Genomic DNA, 16,240 nt, shown 5'->3' with positions numbered 1-16,240 from the left:
ATGTTCAGTTGTGCTCCAATAGCACGACATGACATACCAGTCTGGTGCATACTTATAATTTGAGATCTTTGGTTCAGAGGCACTGGAAGCTTGGGCATTTCACTGGTTGGTCAAAATATAGCTTAATTTACGCCTAAAACCAAATTTTAGCTGTGTCTGCCAACATAACATACGCCAAAAGAGGCTATGTGCATATTGCATGTTTAGCAAACCGACCCCCGGTACAAGCATGCTCAACGCAAGCATGGACGTGCAGCTCGGAAAAGGGTGTATTTGTGATATTATGTTCACAGATGGTGTAGTATATGAAATATGTGCTTGTAGTTTAAAAAACCGAAAATTATATTTTCTACTTTTACTTTAAAATGTGTGGTGCGATATTTATGACGAGGTGTATATATACGACATAAAATATCTCTTGTGATCAAAACTTCTCTAATAAATACTGCGATTCCTCCCCTGTATTGACTCCTTTTGTTGCGTACTCTGTTGAAGGCTTGAAATCCAAACTGAAAATCTATGAAATCACCTTTGTTTGGACAAAGTTTCACAATGACCTACTATGTCATATGCATGCTCACTGAGAAATCATTAAATTGTTGATCAGATGTGTAGTTATATAATCCTTCTATATTCCATGACAGTATGCCGAGCCGTGATTGCCCTTGGCCGTCTTCTCATGAGTCGTCGTTGTTAGTCGCTGTAGTGGTTGGAGTGATCTCCCTTGTCTTCTCACTTCCCAAGCTCCTTCCCAGCGCGTGACACCTTCGTTACACTCATTACACAGCTTTCTCATTTCCAGGTCCAAACAGTAAACATGTGGGTTCACAATGAGGCATATCACTGCTTGCGGGTTCTCTTCGTTGTATAGCCGTTGTCATAGGTGAAATTGGGTTTAACGTTGTGTCCAAGATTATTGCACTTATATAGCGACGTGCATGTACGTGTGTGTGTTTGTGTGGCTGCTTGTACTAGTCCGGACTGATGCCGATTTATAGTGCTAGCCCACTGACATACCATGTCACAGTTTAACATGACTACCCCACTCAGACACAGTATACTGACTCGGAGCCGACCAGTCCTTGTTTTAGCCCCTTAATGCCGAGCGCCAGACAGGGTAACAACAAGTACCATCTTTTAACGTCTTTTGGTATGACGCGGCCGGGGATCGAACCCCGGACCTTCCACTCTCCGGGCGGACGCTCTACCACTAGACCACGAAGGCGGTCCCGTTGTCATAAAAGATCGATTGTTACTATCTGACACACAGAATACAGTATGGTTCCTTCGATCATGTTGATACACCTTTCCACCGACGATTAATCAGTTGTGCCGAATCTTCGAGTTTTGCCCTGCCTCTCTTGCCTGTGTAAACAGTTGATATAATGCTTGGCGATCTTCCCTGACTTGTTGAGTGACATCCTCAATGACGTGCACTTGTCCTTCTGATCCCTGGACTTCTTTCGATTTATGGAGCACATCATTTGTGTCTGTTGTTATTACGAAGTTCACAACCACAAGTGGATTCTTCTTTCACTGTAAATCCTGTGTGCCCTCGTTATAAGAATGTCATTTGGATTCATCATCTCGAGTTGCGTCTTCATGAATTCACACACTAGATGCTATTTTGTCCCAGTTTTTTCTTAGTTCACTGTTTAGCCAATGAAACACAAGATTATTTCTCCTTGACCTAGACTGTAAATCCTCAAGCTGATCTTCCACGATGTACAGGCTGTCATAGACCTGAGTTTTCCTCCTGTAGCGTAGCCATATTATGACTGAACTCGTTCGCCATTTTGGTGACCTTGTTATCAATTTTGTGAAATTGTCACTAAAAGTTTGAATCTGACTTTGAAGTTCCATTACTGCTTTCATGATATCATCATTACTGCACTCACTGGGATTTGTTATTACTATTAAGCCTGAATCAGACTGTGATAATATTTCCTGACGTGTCGTCAGACTGAGGTTTGACTCGACCAAGCCGCTCATAACAAGTAGTGTAAATAGGAGCAAAATCAGTCTCAAAGTTAATGATACACACCTTTGTGGAACGATCATACCATGTAGGCACTTTCTGGATTTGTCTGGTTGTTGAAAAGTTCCTATTTTGGCCCTGTGTTGTTCAATACTGATTCCCATTGTGAGAATTCAAATTCACACGTCTACACGGTAGGGTTACACAGGATGCATATAATAACAGTATATTCCACTGAAAATAATGCTCAGACCCAAGGTTGTATGAAAGTATTTATTTGTAAGAGGCAACCATGAAAACAGTAAGTCTAAGCTTGAATACAAGCATTGTATACACAGAAAGTCACTTAGCAGTTATCACAGATCAGAATCACATTAATTAGGACGGAATTGTGAACCAGATGTACAGTCATTACAATTCATTATTAACTATTCTCCCAAAGGAAGATAATGACACAGAGGAGCATTTTAATTAACATGAAAAGAAGCTAAAACAATCTAAAGGAAACAAAAATCTACACTAAAACAACCACAAATACATACATGAATGATCAATAATTTGATTAACTCAATTGGAAATGACACGAGGTCTTGACTTCAAAACTCAGAAGGATGGACACTTCTATGACTGATAGGAACTGATTTGTCTGGTAAGGAACAGAACTGACAGACTTGGAACAGACTTCAACAGCAGCATGTTGTGACATCAACACAATACACTGGAGGGACGTCAGGACAGACTGGAGATGTTGAGCTGTTGCCTGTTTAGGTCCAGTCACTCGCACACCTTCACCCCCTTCTTCTTGAGGGAGGTGATGTGTTTGTTGGCCTTCCCCACTTCATCAGCGGCCCCCTGCATGTGCTTCCTTGCCTCTCGGGCCTCCTTCATGGAGCTCACACGGACGACGTTGTAGCGACGCTGGATCTACAAGTCACAAACCATCTGTCAATCAGGGTGCCGGGTTTATTGTAAAACAAATAACAGTTTCTAGGAATCAAATTTGAAGTTTAAACAATGCAAATTATATGTAGAAATGGTACATTTGTCAAATAATACTGAAAATAAGCACTTGTGATTCTTGTCACCTGACCTAAAAAATATGATTTCCTTACAACATTGGCCTCGACACAACTGCTGCACTAAGAGAGTGCTACAGACTGTTGTATAGCAACAAACATTGGCCTCAACACAACCGCTAGTCACCTGCACTGAGAGAGTGCTACAGACTGTAGTATAGCAACAAACATTGGCCTCAACACAACCGCTAGTCACCTGCACTGAGAGAGTGCTACAGACTGTAGTATAGCAACAAACATTGGCCTCAACACAACCGCTAGTCACCTGCACTGAGAGAGTGCTACAGACTGTAGTATAGCAACAAACATTGGCCTCAACACAACCACTAGTCACCTGCACTGAGAGAGTGCTACAGACTGTAGTATAGCAACAAACATTGGCCTCAACACAACCGCTAGTCAAGTGCACTGAGAGAGTGCTACAGACTGTAGTATAGCAACAAACATTGGCCTCAACACAACCGCTAGTCACCAGCATTGAGAGAGTGCTACAGACTGTAGTATAGCAACAAACATTGGCCTCAATACAACCGCTAGTCACCTGCACTGAGAGAGTGCTACAGACTGTAGTATAGCAACAAACATTGGCCTCAACACAACCGCTAGTCAAGTGCACTGAGAGAGTGCTCCAGACTGTAGTATAGCAACAAACATTGGCCTCAACACAACCGCTAGTCACCTGCACTGAGAGAGTGCTACAGACTGTAGTATAGCAACAAACATTGGCCTCAACACAACCGCTAGTCACCTGCATTGAGAGAGTGCTACAGACTGTAGTATAGCAACAAACATTGGCCTCAACACAACCGCTAATCACCTACAGACTGTAGTATAGCAACAAACATTGGCCTCAACACAACCGCTAGTCACCTGCACTGAGAGAGTGCTACAGACTGTAGTATAGCAACAAACATTGGCCTCAACACAACCGCTAATCACCTACAGACTGTAGTATAGCAACAAACATTGGCCTCAACACAACCGCTAGTCACCTGCACTGAGAGAGTGCTACAGACTGTAGTATAGCAACAAACATTGGCCTCAACACAACCGCTAGTCACCTACAGACTGTAGTATAGCAACAAACATTGGCCTCAACACAACCGCTAGTCACCAGCATTGAGAGAGTGCTACAGACTGTAGTATAGCAACAAACATTGGCCTCAACACAACCGCTAGTCACCATCATTGAGAGAGTGCTACAGACTGTAGTATAGCAACAAACATTGGCCTCAACACAACCGCTAGTCACCTGCATTGAGAGAGTGCTACAGACTGTAGTATAGCAACAAACATTGGCCTCAACACAACCGCTAATCACCTACAGACTGTAGTATAGCAACAAACATTGGCCTCAACACAACCGCTAGTCACCTGCACTGAGAGAGTGCTACAGACTGTAGTATAGCAACAAACATTGGCCTCAACACAACCGCTAGTCACCTACAGACTGTAGTATAGCAACAAACATTGGCCTCAACACAACCGCTAGTCACCAGCATTGAGAGAGTGCTACAGACTGTAGTATAGCAACAAACATTGGCCTCAACACAACCGCTAGTCACCATCATTGAGAGAGTGCTACAGACTGTAGTATAGCAACAAACATTGGCCTCAACACAACCGCTAGTCACCAGTATAGAGAGAGTGCTACAGTAATATTCCTATTACACTTGCACCTCACGCTTGAGGAAAGGTCCAAAGGTTTTTTTCGAAAAGGGCCTGGTATTGGATTTATAATGTTACCTGCTGGAGGAGAGATTGGGCTTCAGGGAACTGCTTCTTATAATGCTTCTTGTGGCTCAGCACATCCACCAGGCTTGCCTCATCCACTGTGCTTCGAGTTCGCAGGTTCTCAAGCACCTCATCAACTTTCATTGCTTGGGTCTTGGGTTTAGGAGGCGGCACTGGCACCTACGGAACAATCAGAGAACTTAGCACTAACCCGCAAGTCTGGACCTATTTTATAGGTATACAAAGGGCTCATAGAATTTCAAACATTTTGGGGGTATTGTTATGTGATCACTTATCACTCGCCTTATTCAGGCTGGTAGACTTTATTGGTTAATTTCCAACCCTGACTTTACATGAATTTGAGTACCAAATAAGTTCACAGTCACCAGAACATATTGAGTGAGTGAGTGAGTGAGTGAGTGAGTGAGTGAGTGAGTGAGTGAGTGAGTGAGTGAGTGAGTGAGTGAGAGTGAGTGAGTGAGTGAGTGAGTGAGTGAGTGAGTGAGGTTTTACGCCGCTTTTAGCAATATTCCAGCAACATCACGGCGGGGGACACCAGAAATAGTTTTCACACATTGTACCCATGTCGAGAATCGAACCCGGGTCTTCGGTGTGACGAGCGAACGCTTTAACCACTAGGCTACCCAACCATCCCCAGAACTAGAGAATTTTGAATGATTATTTACAGTTCTCTCCACAATACATGGAACTCTAAATGGATCAACAGCCATCAGAAGTAGTATATATTGGCCCACAAAGATTGACAGAATTTCACAGATAGTTGACATGACAACGTTGAATATTTAGCAGTAAGTTGAACTGACCCTTCTGTACTCGAGGACTGGCCGAGTGACCTTGTCCAGGTGGACGGAGGGGTCCCGGTACACCAGCTGGTGGGTCAGAGCATACTTCAGTGCTCGGACGTTGCCTTGGATATCTGAAACACGACATGGTGTTGCATGTCAGCAGGTATGTCGTCATGTTCAGTGCATACTGTATACATGAAATTAATGTGAATTTCATCCCCTGGGCTAAAAGGTGGCATGAGATTAATGCGTAATGCAAGTATCCCTGCCTTTGAACTATAACGAGTAATCAGCAAACAATAACACCCAGATTGTAGACTTATCTTGCCATGATACAGAAAGGGGGGATAGCAGTTTGACTGAATAATATCATTTGTTATCTTCATAAACTTAACTTCAACTGCTTGACATGTGATCTAACTTCCATGAAATCAAAAGCAGAACATTCCATATAACCTATATTCAAATGAGAAAGTGAGTGAGTGAGTGAGTGAGTTGGGTTTAACGCCGCTTTTAACAGTATTCCAGTTATATCACGGCGTGTCAGCTTAATGTAGGAGGAAAGACCGAAGTGATGCATGTCTCAGACGTTTACCACTTCGGTGAAACTCACGAGCACGGGTATGGTGCTGATAAACCTAGAAACATAATTGGGGTGAACCAGCATTCAAACCCATGATCATAGGTTTCTGGCGTGCCCAAGGGACGCAACACTGCACAGTGAATCGCGGCGCCTTAGACGACTGGGCCACGCACCCCCTCAAATGAGAAAGGTTGGCCCACAAATGAAGATTGTACAGACTGCTAGTGTTGTTACATGAGTTATTCATGTGAGCAAGGGACACACATGTTTCGCAGAACCTTCGTGGTCGCATTAATTTTATGATGTACAGTACACAAATTAATCTTCCACCCTTACACTTGACTATCATAAACTTACAGAATCGCAGCAAGCATCATAAAATAATGTGTATCATTTCATTATTAAAAACCCCTGATAATCTTGAATGTGCTAAAAAAGACCATTATGATTATATGTCATGTGACAAACACCTGTTCAGAAACTCAGAGTTCAAGAGGCCATAACCCAGGGAGGATTTGAACAGCCGAAATATGTTTATATGTCATTGAATCAATAACAAGCACGTGTTCAGAAACTGAGGGGGCATGGGTGGCCCAGTCGTCAAAGGCGCTGCAATTTGCTGTGCACAGTTGCGTCCCTTGGGCACGCCAGAAACCTATGATTGTGGGTTCGAATCCTGGTTCGCCCCGATTATGTTTCTAGGTTTGTCAGCACCATACCCGTGCCCATGGTAAACGTCTGAGACATGCATCACTTTGGGCTTTCCTCCCACATTAAGCTGACACGCCGCGATATGACTGGAATAATGTTAAAAACGGCATTAAACCAAACTCACTCACTCACTCACTCACTCACTCACTCACACACTCAGAAACTGAGAGTTCAAGAGGCCTTAACACAGGGCAGCTCTGAACAGCCAAAATATGTTACCTTTGGGAATCTCCCCATCCTCCTCATCTGAATCTATGTCCAGCAACTCCTCATATCCACGATACCTATCATTGATCTTCCCAGATTTCCTTCGCTCTCTCTTCTCCGTCTTCTCTTCTGAAGCAGCATTCTTCTCCTCCTCCTGGTCGTCCACCTGTAGCAAAAAGCTATTTAGTTACCATGGTAACCATTACATTTGTTGTGCTCTGTAACATCAAACCATCTGAGGAATAACTTAGATTTACCATGCTGACTTCTAGCCAACCAGTCCTTGTTTTATCCCATTTATGCCAAGTACCAGGCAGGGTAACAACAAGTATAATTTTTTAATGTATTTTGGTATGCCACGGCCCGGAATCAAACCACCAACTTTCTGCTCTCCCGGCAGACGCTCTATCAACTAGGCTATGGAGGTGGTCCTGTTAATAATAATGATCAAGTCTTTGACAGGAACACTGGTGGCTGACAGACAATCAATTAGGTAACACTACATTATGAGCACCCGAAAATCAGGTCTTATGAGTGAGTGACATGGGTTTAAAGACGCTTTTAACAGTATTCCAGTCATATCGCAGCGTGTCAGCTTATTGTGGATGGAAAGCCTGAAGTGATGCAGGTCTCAGACGTTTACCACTTCGGTGAAACCCACGAGCACGGGTATAGTGCTGACAAACCTAGAAACATAATCAGGGCGAACCGGGATTCAAACCCACAATCATAGGTTTCTGGCATGCCCAAGGGATGCAACTCTGCACAGCAAATCGAGGCACCTAAGATGACTGGGCCACCTGCACCCCCGAATTTGACAGAACTGTGATCCAAATCCTATGAATTCTACTGGAATATTGGACTAACCGTCCTTTCTTTCCGTGTGTGAACCTCCGCCTCAGATGGCTGGGCCAGCTGTGCCCTCTCAGGTCTTATGACTAACATGTGCCATTCTGCCTAAGACTTCCCCAGGGGCTATGCCTGTTTGTTTGTTTGTTTGTTATTTTTGATGCAGTATTTAAGTTATGTGACGTTGGTCTGTGAATAAATCTGGACCGGTGAATCATATTGTGAGCAAGTCCATGCCGTCAGGTTACACAATCTCATTAAAATCAGATCTTAGTTCTCCCTACCGATAGACCAGACCGACCTTGCACGAACTTTGACTGACCAATGCTATGACCAATCAGAAGGCAGTTTTCTCGTGCTTTACGGCACTAATTTCAAATTTGCGACATATTTTGACAAATTCTCGATTACAAATTTGAAACCTGAACAAAAGAACATTCTGGAATGGCTAATAGATGGTCTAGACTATATGGATTCAGTCGTTAAACCTGTAACTATCGTTCGGTATACCCGTGTTAAAGTTTTCGAGGTTGTATAATTAGAAATCACATTCCAACTGTATCTTTCATGATCTGGTAAGCGACGCTCTGATTAGTCGGATGAAGGGTCGTTCTGGCGTGACCCCTAATGAGATGTCTCCAGATCTTTGTTTAGCGGTAGCTAGAACTAAGGTCTGATTTTAATGAGATTGTCAGGGTACAATGACACGCAATTTACCAAGTTGTCGAGTCAGACCACTTGATCCATTTTGTCACCTCTTATGACAAGCCTAGGGAAGAGATTCACCATCTCACCTGTGTCATAAAGAAGGCGTCTTCACTGCTTGTGGTGGCCGTCTTATCCTCTGTCCATGCATTGACGCGTGGTGACGGCTGTGGACATTCTTTGGAGACCTGGGGTGAGATGGGTGGCAGAGGTTTCTGCAGATCCATTCCAGACAGAGTTCTCTCCCCTTGACCAGGGTGTTGCGGGGCTTGTTGAGGGGGAGCTTCTAACATCAGCCTGTCCTCTATGCTGGGTTTGGGCACCTTCGGCACAGTGCCAGACACCTAGAAAGATACATGCAGAGTACAGCCATTGAAGCCATGTTACGTTCAATCTGTGTCCACACGATGATATATAGGCCTGTCAAAGAAATATTCTTGTCGCTCATATTTTCTTCAAAACAGAATGGGAGGATTGTATTGCCTTTATTCCATTTTTTAGTAGGTTACAAATCTATAAATCTATAAATGTAACTTGATTGTCATGGGACTGTCATAGGTCTATGTTAAAGTATGGGAGTTATGATCATCTTAGCGCTACAATCACTTTGTGGGGCCCTGAACTCTTATGTTAAAGTGAGGAAGTTCAGCTATATGATTGTATTATGCCACCATTAATACAAGAAGTATGCTATATTTCATATAGTAACATAGAACATTAGTACAATAATATTTCATATTTTCTAATAAATGTACAACAAGAAAATCCTGTTCCCCGTACATGAAGCAAGATGAACTTACCAGTGCAGTCATACCTCTGAAGACTTGAACATTTTCTCTGGTGAAAATGAATTTGACAGAGTGAGCGAGTTGGGTTTAAAGACGCTTTTAACAGTATTCCAGTTATATCACAGCGTGTCAGCTTAATGTGGGAGGAAAGCCCGAAGTGATGCAGGTCTTAGACGTTTACCACTTCATTGGAACCCACGAGCACGGGTATGGTGCTGACAAACCTAGAAACATAATCGGGGTGGACCGGGATTAGGACTCACAATCATAGGTTTCTGGCGTGCCCAAAGGACGCAACTCTGCACAGCGAATCACTGCACCTTAGATGACTGGGCCAACAGTGCCCCCGAATTTGACAGAAATGTGATCCAAATGCTATAAATTGTAATGGAATATTTGACTAACCGTCCTGTGTTTCCGTGTGTGAACCTCCAGATGCGGCTTCACTATTGACGGCTGCTCTTTCCTGAAATAACAAGATGGTTCAAATACAAAATTTGAACTAGCTCTTGACTCTTCAGAGTTTCTTGGCATTCAGTCCAACCCCACACGGGTTATTAAACGTCTGTTAATTTTGTTTGAAATAAGCATCTGTTCACCGAGCAGTGTATGGGTACCTGGTTGGATGAGATGGTAATGTGACTGGCAAACCTCCTAGTGCCTAAATGGCAGCTTCGTTGTATGTTCCCCAGGGAGCTGAGCCTGTACTATGTATAAACTAACGACCTTGATGCCCAGCCTGTCCTGAAGGAAGCGCTTCAATAGGGGTGGGTTGCCGCTGTGGTTGGTGGTCACGGGGTTGTTGTATGTTCCCAAGGGAGCTGAGAATGTACTATGTATTACCTAACGACCTTGATGCCCAGCCTGTCTTTAAGGAAGCGCTTCAAGAAGGGTGGATTGCATGTTCCCGAGGGAGCTGAGAATGTACTATGTATTACCTGACGAGCTTGATGCCCAGCCTGTCCTGAAGGAAGCGCTTCAATAGGGGTGGGTTGCCGCTGTGGTGGGTGTGTTGCCGCTGTGGTTGGTGGTCAGTGTGTTTGTTGTATGTTCCCCAGGGAGCTGAGAATGTACTATGTATTACCTGACGAGCTTGATGCCCAGCCTGTCCTGAAGGTAGCGCTTCAACAGGGGTGGGTTGCCGCTGTGGTTGGTGGTCAGGGGGTTGTTGTATGTTCCCCAGGGAGCTGAGAATGTACTATGTATTACCTGACGAGCTTGATGCCCAGCCTGTCCTGAAGGAAGCGCTTCAAGAGGGGTGGGTTGCCACTGTGGTTGGTGGTCAGTGTGTTTGTTGTATGTTCCTCAGGGAACTGAGATTGTACTATGTATAAACTAACAACCTTGATGCCCAGCCTGTCCTGAAGGAAGCGCTTCAATAGGGGTGGGTTGCCGCTGTGGTTGGTGGTCAGTGTGTTTGTTGTATGTTCCTCAGGGAACTGAGATTGTACTATGTATAAACTAACGACCTTGATGCCCAGCCTGTCCTGAAGGAAGCGCTTCAAGAGGGGTGGGTTGCCGCTGTGGTTGGTGGTCAGTGTGTTTGTTGTATGTTCCCCAGGGAGCTGAGAATGTACTATGTATTACCTGACGAGCTTGATGCCTAGCCTGTCCTGAAGGAAGCGCTTCAAGAGGGGTGGGTTGCCGCTGTGGTTGGTGGTCAGGGGGTTGCTGTGTATCACCAGCTCCACCAGCATGGGCCACGCCGCCACGGCCAACAGAGCATCCTCATCACTTATCTACACACAACACAAACAGCACAAGTAAGTTGGTAACAATGCTACTCTAAGCAACATCATAATGGGGGTTAAATTGTACATCAGAGCAGCCAGCCGTAGCAATCTGGGGGTGAACATGTGATTTGAACCCATAAATAAATTAAATTGCAAGTGATTCTGGGGTGTTTGATTATCTAACTGAGCAATTTTTTTTCGTTAATGTTTCCATAAACTGTAACAAGATTAGGCCAAGTTTATTAATAAGAATTGAATTCAACAAGTACAATACACAGATTTACGTGAAGTATGTTCACCATTTGTCACCCGTATACCTCCATAAAGGCCAAAACTATTGAAGTCAATACTTTAATGAAACAGAAATTACTGGTGGGTTCAGAGAAGAAAACTGCATTGACCGAAACCATATGAGATGGTGAAAGCTAAAATTGGCCCGTAGGGATTACAGGTAAGAATATAGGTCCGCAGCAACCCATGCTTGTTGTAAGAGGCAACTAATGGGATCGGTTGGTCAGACTCACTGACTTGGTTGATGCATGTCATCGTATCCCAACTGCTTTGATTGATGCTCATGTCAGTCACTGGAATGTCTGGTTCCGACTCGATTATTTACAGAATGCCGTTATATACCTGGAAAATTGCTGAGTGCTGTGTTCAACAACAAACAAACAAACAAACAGGAAGCTAAAATGTCCCTGAAGCGAGCATTACCTGGTTATGCGCCAGACTGAGATAGCGCAGTTCAGGGAAGGGGCAGTGTGCTTGCTGGTCCTCCGCCTTGTGAGTTGTCTCCCCTGCATTCAACTCGTTCATCCGAGCGGTCAGGTCTCCAATGTTCAAACTGAGGTCATCATTTAACAGATCTGGAGATGAACAATAAATCTCAAAGCTGGCATTAAAATAATAGAAACTGACCTGAAAAGGATCAGTCAAATCATGTGATTGACACTGACCTTATACAGTCAAGTCTCATTAATCCGACAATCGGCTTTATCCGACACTAATGATTGGAACCGATTAAATCAGTGCTATTTAGACCCGTTAATCCGACAGTCTTGCTTAAACTTGCTTAACAAAAAACAATTAATGCTTTAAATAAAGAAAACAGGATAATTCACACGTTTAGATTACCTCAATCTTATTAAATCAGATACAAGTTCTCGCTATCGCTGAGGACATCCCATTACAAGTCACGTATGAACAACCTTTCGCGAACTATGACCTACCAATGAAATGACCAACAGGAAGTTGACGTTACCCACTTAGAAAGCAGCTTTCTTAAGCTTTGGGTACCAGTTTTAAAGTTGCAACTTCCATTCCAGACTATGCTTTTTAAAGTATTTTGAATCGGTCATACAGTCCTTAACAGTTGTTTTGTGTTAAACTTTAGAGGTTGCATGATTAGAAAACATATTTCGCAAACAATGTAACATAACAATATGAATATTTATTTTATTTTTTTATTACGTGTTTGAATCCTTATATATCGTGTAGTTGTCCGATTTTGGATCACGAACGTTGATACTACTAAATTTCGTTTATCCGACATACTCGTTAATCTGACATAATCATATGCAACCATCGATGTCGGATTAATGGGACTTGTGATCAGTATATTGACTGTTATAGAAAATAACAAGGTGTCAACCAACGGTTCACCCATCTTTCTAAAGAAGATCTTGTTCAAATGCTTGATAACAGGACATAAGGTGAGGTGAAATGGGGTTCAATGTGTCCAAGAATTTTGCACTTATATAGCGACGTGGATAGTGCAAGCCCACTAAGATTAACATTCCAATACTCCGCTTAGACACAGTATACTGACTCCGAGCAGACCAGTGCTTGTTTTAGACCCTTAATGCCGAGCGCCAGGCAGGGTTACAGCAAGTTCCATCTTTGAACGTCTTTTGGTATGACGCGGCCGAGGATCGAACCCACTAGACCACTAGACCACGGAGGTGGATGCTCTACCACTACACCACGGAGGTGGATGCTCTACCACTAGACCACCGAGGCGGACACTCTACCACCAGACCACAAGGCAGACACTCTACCACTAGACCACGAGGCAGACTCTCTACCACTAGACCATGGAGGCGGGTGCTCTACCACTAGACCATGGAGGCGGACACTCTACCACTACACCACGGAGGCGGATGCTCTACCACTAGACCATGGAGGCTGACACTCTACCACTAGACCACGGAGGCGGATGCTCTACCACTAGACCACGGAGGCAGACACTCTACCATGGAGGCTGACGCTCTCCCACTAGACCACGGAGGCGGATGCTCTACCACTAGACCACGGAGGCAGACACTCTACCACTAGACCACGGAGGCTGATGCTCTACAACTACACCACAAGGCAGACACTCTACCAGTAGACCATGGAGGCTGGCGCTCTACCACTAGACCACGGAGGCTGACGCTCTACCACTAGACAACGGAGGCTGACGCTCAACCACTAGACCACGGAGGCTGATGCTCTACCACTAGACAACGGAGGCTGACGCTCTACCACTAGACCACGGAGGCAGACTCTCTACCACTAGACAACGGAGGCGGACATTATTATGGGACTTCCCAAATAATGTAAGCAGTGGAACAATTGTTGTTTGTTTGTTGTTTAACGCCACATTCAGCAATATTCCAGCTATATGACCGTGGTCTGTAAATAACTGAGTATGGACCAGGCAATCCAGTGATTGATATCATGAGCAACTACACAATTGACATGCATCAACCAAGTCAGCGAGTCTGAACACCTGATCCCGTTAGTAGGCTCTTACGACAAGCGTAGTCGCCTGTTACGGCAAGCATGGGTTGCTGAAGACCTGTTCTAACCCGGATCTTCACGGATCTGGAACAATTGGAATGAACCAGCCAATCAGCATGAAGCAAAAATTACAATGCTAAAAAAAAAGAAAAAAGACACCACCATCCGTACCATAACAATACAATAATATGTCACGCCTTATTGTCCATTCACAGCCTCAGGCAACTTTACCTTTCTCCTCTGTTGTCATGTTATCCTGTACAGGATTCACCTCCATTTTGGGTTTCTCAGTGTCCTCTACATTGACTGCCTCCTCTTCCTCCTCCACCTTGGTGAGATGAGACACCTCCTTCAGTGCTTCAGCCTTGACCTCAATCTGAACTTTGACCTCAGGAGAGGCGGCTCTCTGCACATCAGCATTACCTGAGTGTGCAGAGTTACTTGCCCTTGATTTTGAGCGCCGGCTACTTCTACCTCCCTTTGCACTTGATTTGCTTTTCTTTTCAGGGATTGTGATTTCCTGGGTCACGACCTTGCCCTCTACGGACTTCAGTTGTGGAACGTAAGCAATTTGATTCTTCTCCATATTGAGATGATGAAGTCTGAACAGAAATCAACTTCCATTTTATCAAGGTTTGATTGGTATTTAGAAGTTGGATATGAGGTGAGGTGAGGTGGGGTGAGGTGGGGTGAGGTGAGGTGAGGTGAGGTGAGGTGAGGTGAGGTGAGGTGAGGCTTAACATCATGTTCAAGAATATTGCACTTATATAGCGATGTGTATAGTGCTAGCCCACTGAGATACAGGTTAACACTCCAATACTCCACTCAAACACAGTGTACTGCATGCATGTGTGTGTGGCTGCATTTCCTAGTCCGAACTAAGGCTGATCTTATTGTGCCGACCACTGAGACACCACACTCAGACACAGTATACTGCATGCATGTGTGTGTGGCTGCTTGTCCTAGTCCGAACTAAGGCTGATCTTATTGTGCCGACCACTGAGACACCACACTCAGACACAGTATACTGCATGCATGTGTGTGTGGCTGCTTGTCCTAGTCCGAACTAAGGCTGACCCTATTGTGCCGACCACTAAGACACCATACCGCATTTTAACAAGGACACCCCACTCAGACACAGTGCACTGACTCTGAGCTGACCAGTCCTTGTTTTAGCCCCTTAGTGCCGAGCGCCAGGCAGGGTAATAACAAGTACCATCTTTTAGCATCATTTGGAATGAAGCAGCTCTCCAAACAAACGCTCTATCCACTAGACCATGGAGGAAGTCATTTATGAATCAAATAACATATCAGCAGTGTTAGAAACTACACAGAAATGTCGCTATATTTGTAATAACAGAATTTGACCATCCATCTTTTGAGTAAATCCTGCATTCTATGACAAAGTTCCCTATCCATGTAGCTAGACCCTATTGAGTTGTGCAACATACAGAAAGCAGGGAGTGAAATGCTGGCTTGTTTCAAAAATACTTTCAAAAGTACAAAAATACTTTCAGACATGCCCACTGAAATTTAGGAATGCCAAAAGAAATCACAGAGAACTTATCTGACTGTGCAATTATGATTTAAACAGTGCCATTGTCCCTCTAAATCAAGGAATTTCCAAACCTAGGAGTGTTTTCTATCTGTTTCTCATCACGGTTTGTTTGTTGTTTAACGCCGCACTCAGCAATAGTCCAGCTATATGACAGCGGTCTGTAAATAATCGAGTCTGGACCAGACAATTCAGTCATTAACATCATGAACATCGATCCACGCAATTGGGATCGATGACATGGGTCAACCAAGTCAGCGAGCCTGACCACCCGATCCCGTTAGTCGCCTCTTATGACAAGCATAGTCGCCTTTCACAGCAGGCATGGGTTGCTGAAGACCTATTCTACCCCGGATCTTCACGGGTCTCTCACTACAGAAATACACATATCTAACATTCTCCATGAATGACACATTACCATTGCTCCTTGTATATCTACCAAGCTGTTTGCTCTGATTCTGTATGCTCAATACCAATACAAGTCAGTCACCAAAACAGGTTCTACCAAGGGGACCTCAAGATAGTACCTGTTGTTACCCTGTCTTGCACTCGACATTAAGGTGCTAAATGAAGGACTGGTTAGCTAGGAGTCAGTATATTGTGTCTCAGTGGGGTATTCATGTTAAACTGTGGCATGGTATCTCAGTAGGCTAGCACTATAAAATCGACATTAGTCTGGACTTAAACATGCCACGCCACGCCACGCCACGCCACGCCACGCCACGCCACGCCAC

At 44.2% G+C, this 16,240-nt stretch overlaps 1 protein-coding gene across 1 annotated transcript in view; it reads right to left on the bottom strand.

Moving 5' to 3' along the window:
• Nucleotides 1-2,271: 2,271 nt before the first annotated feature.
• The window catches only part of LOC139448697 (X-ray radiation resistance-associated protein 1-like), a 55,762-nt gene continuing 41,793 nt past the window's right edge, over nt 2,272-16,240 (bottom strand). Inside the window, exons 7-16 of the mRNA XM_071230247.1 lie at nt 14,183-14,553; nt 11,885-12,036; nt 11,025-11,176; nt 10,376-10,435; nt 9,843-9,903; nt 8,739-8,993; nt 7,108-7,261; nt 5,613-5,725; nt 4,801-4,968; nt 2,272-2,902 (exon numbers count right to left, since the gene is read on the bottom strand). Coding sequence (XP_071086348.1) covers nt 2,753-2,902; nt 4,801-4,968; nt 5,613-5,725; nt 7,108-7,261; nt 8,739-8,993; nt 9,843-9,903; nt 10,376-10,435; nt 11,025-11,176; nt 11,885-12,036; nt 14,183-14,553 — 1,636 coding nt within the window. The 3' untranslated portion in view covers nt 2,272-2,752. The remainder of the gene's footprint in view (nt 2,903-4,800; nt 4,969-5,612; nt 5,726-7,107; nt 7,262-8,738; nt 8,994-9,842; nt 9,904-10,375; nt 10,436-11,024; nt 11,177-11,884; nt 12,037-14,182; nt 14,554-16,240) is intronic.

Source organism: Haliotis cracherodii, unplaced genomic scaffold, assembly GCF_022045235.1.
Source record: "Haliotis cracherodii isolate W230 unplaced genomic scaffold, xgHalCrac1.p SCAF_7, whole genome shotgun sequence".
Lineage (NCBI taxonomy): Eukaryota > Metazoa > Mollusca > Gastropoda > Lepetellida > Haliotidae > Haliotis > Haliotis cracherodii.
Note: the sequence above shows the minus strand (reverse complement) of the source record. Positions and strands in the feature narration are given on the sequence as shown.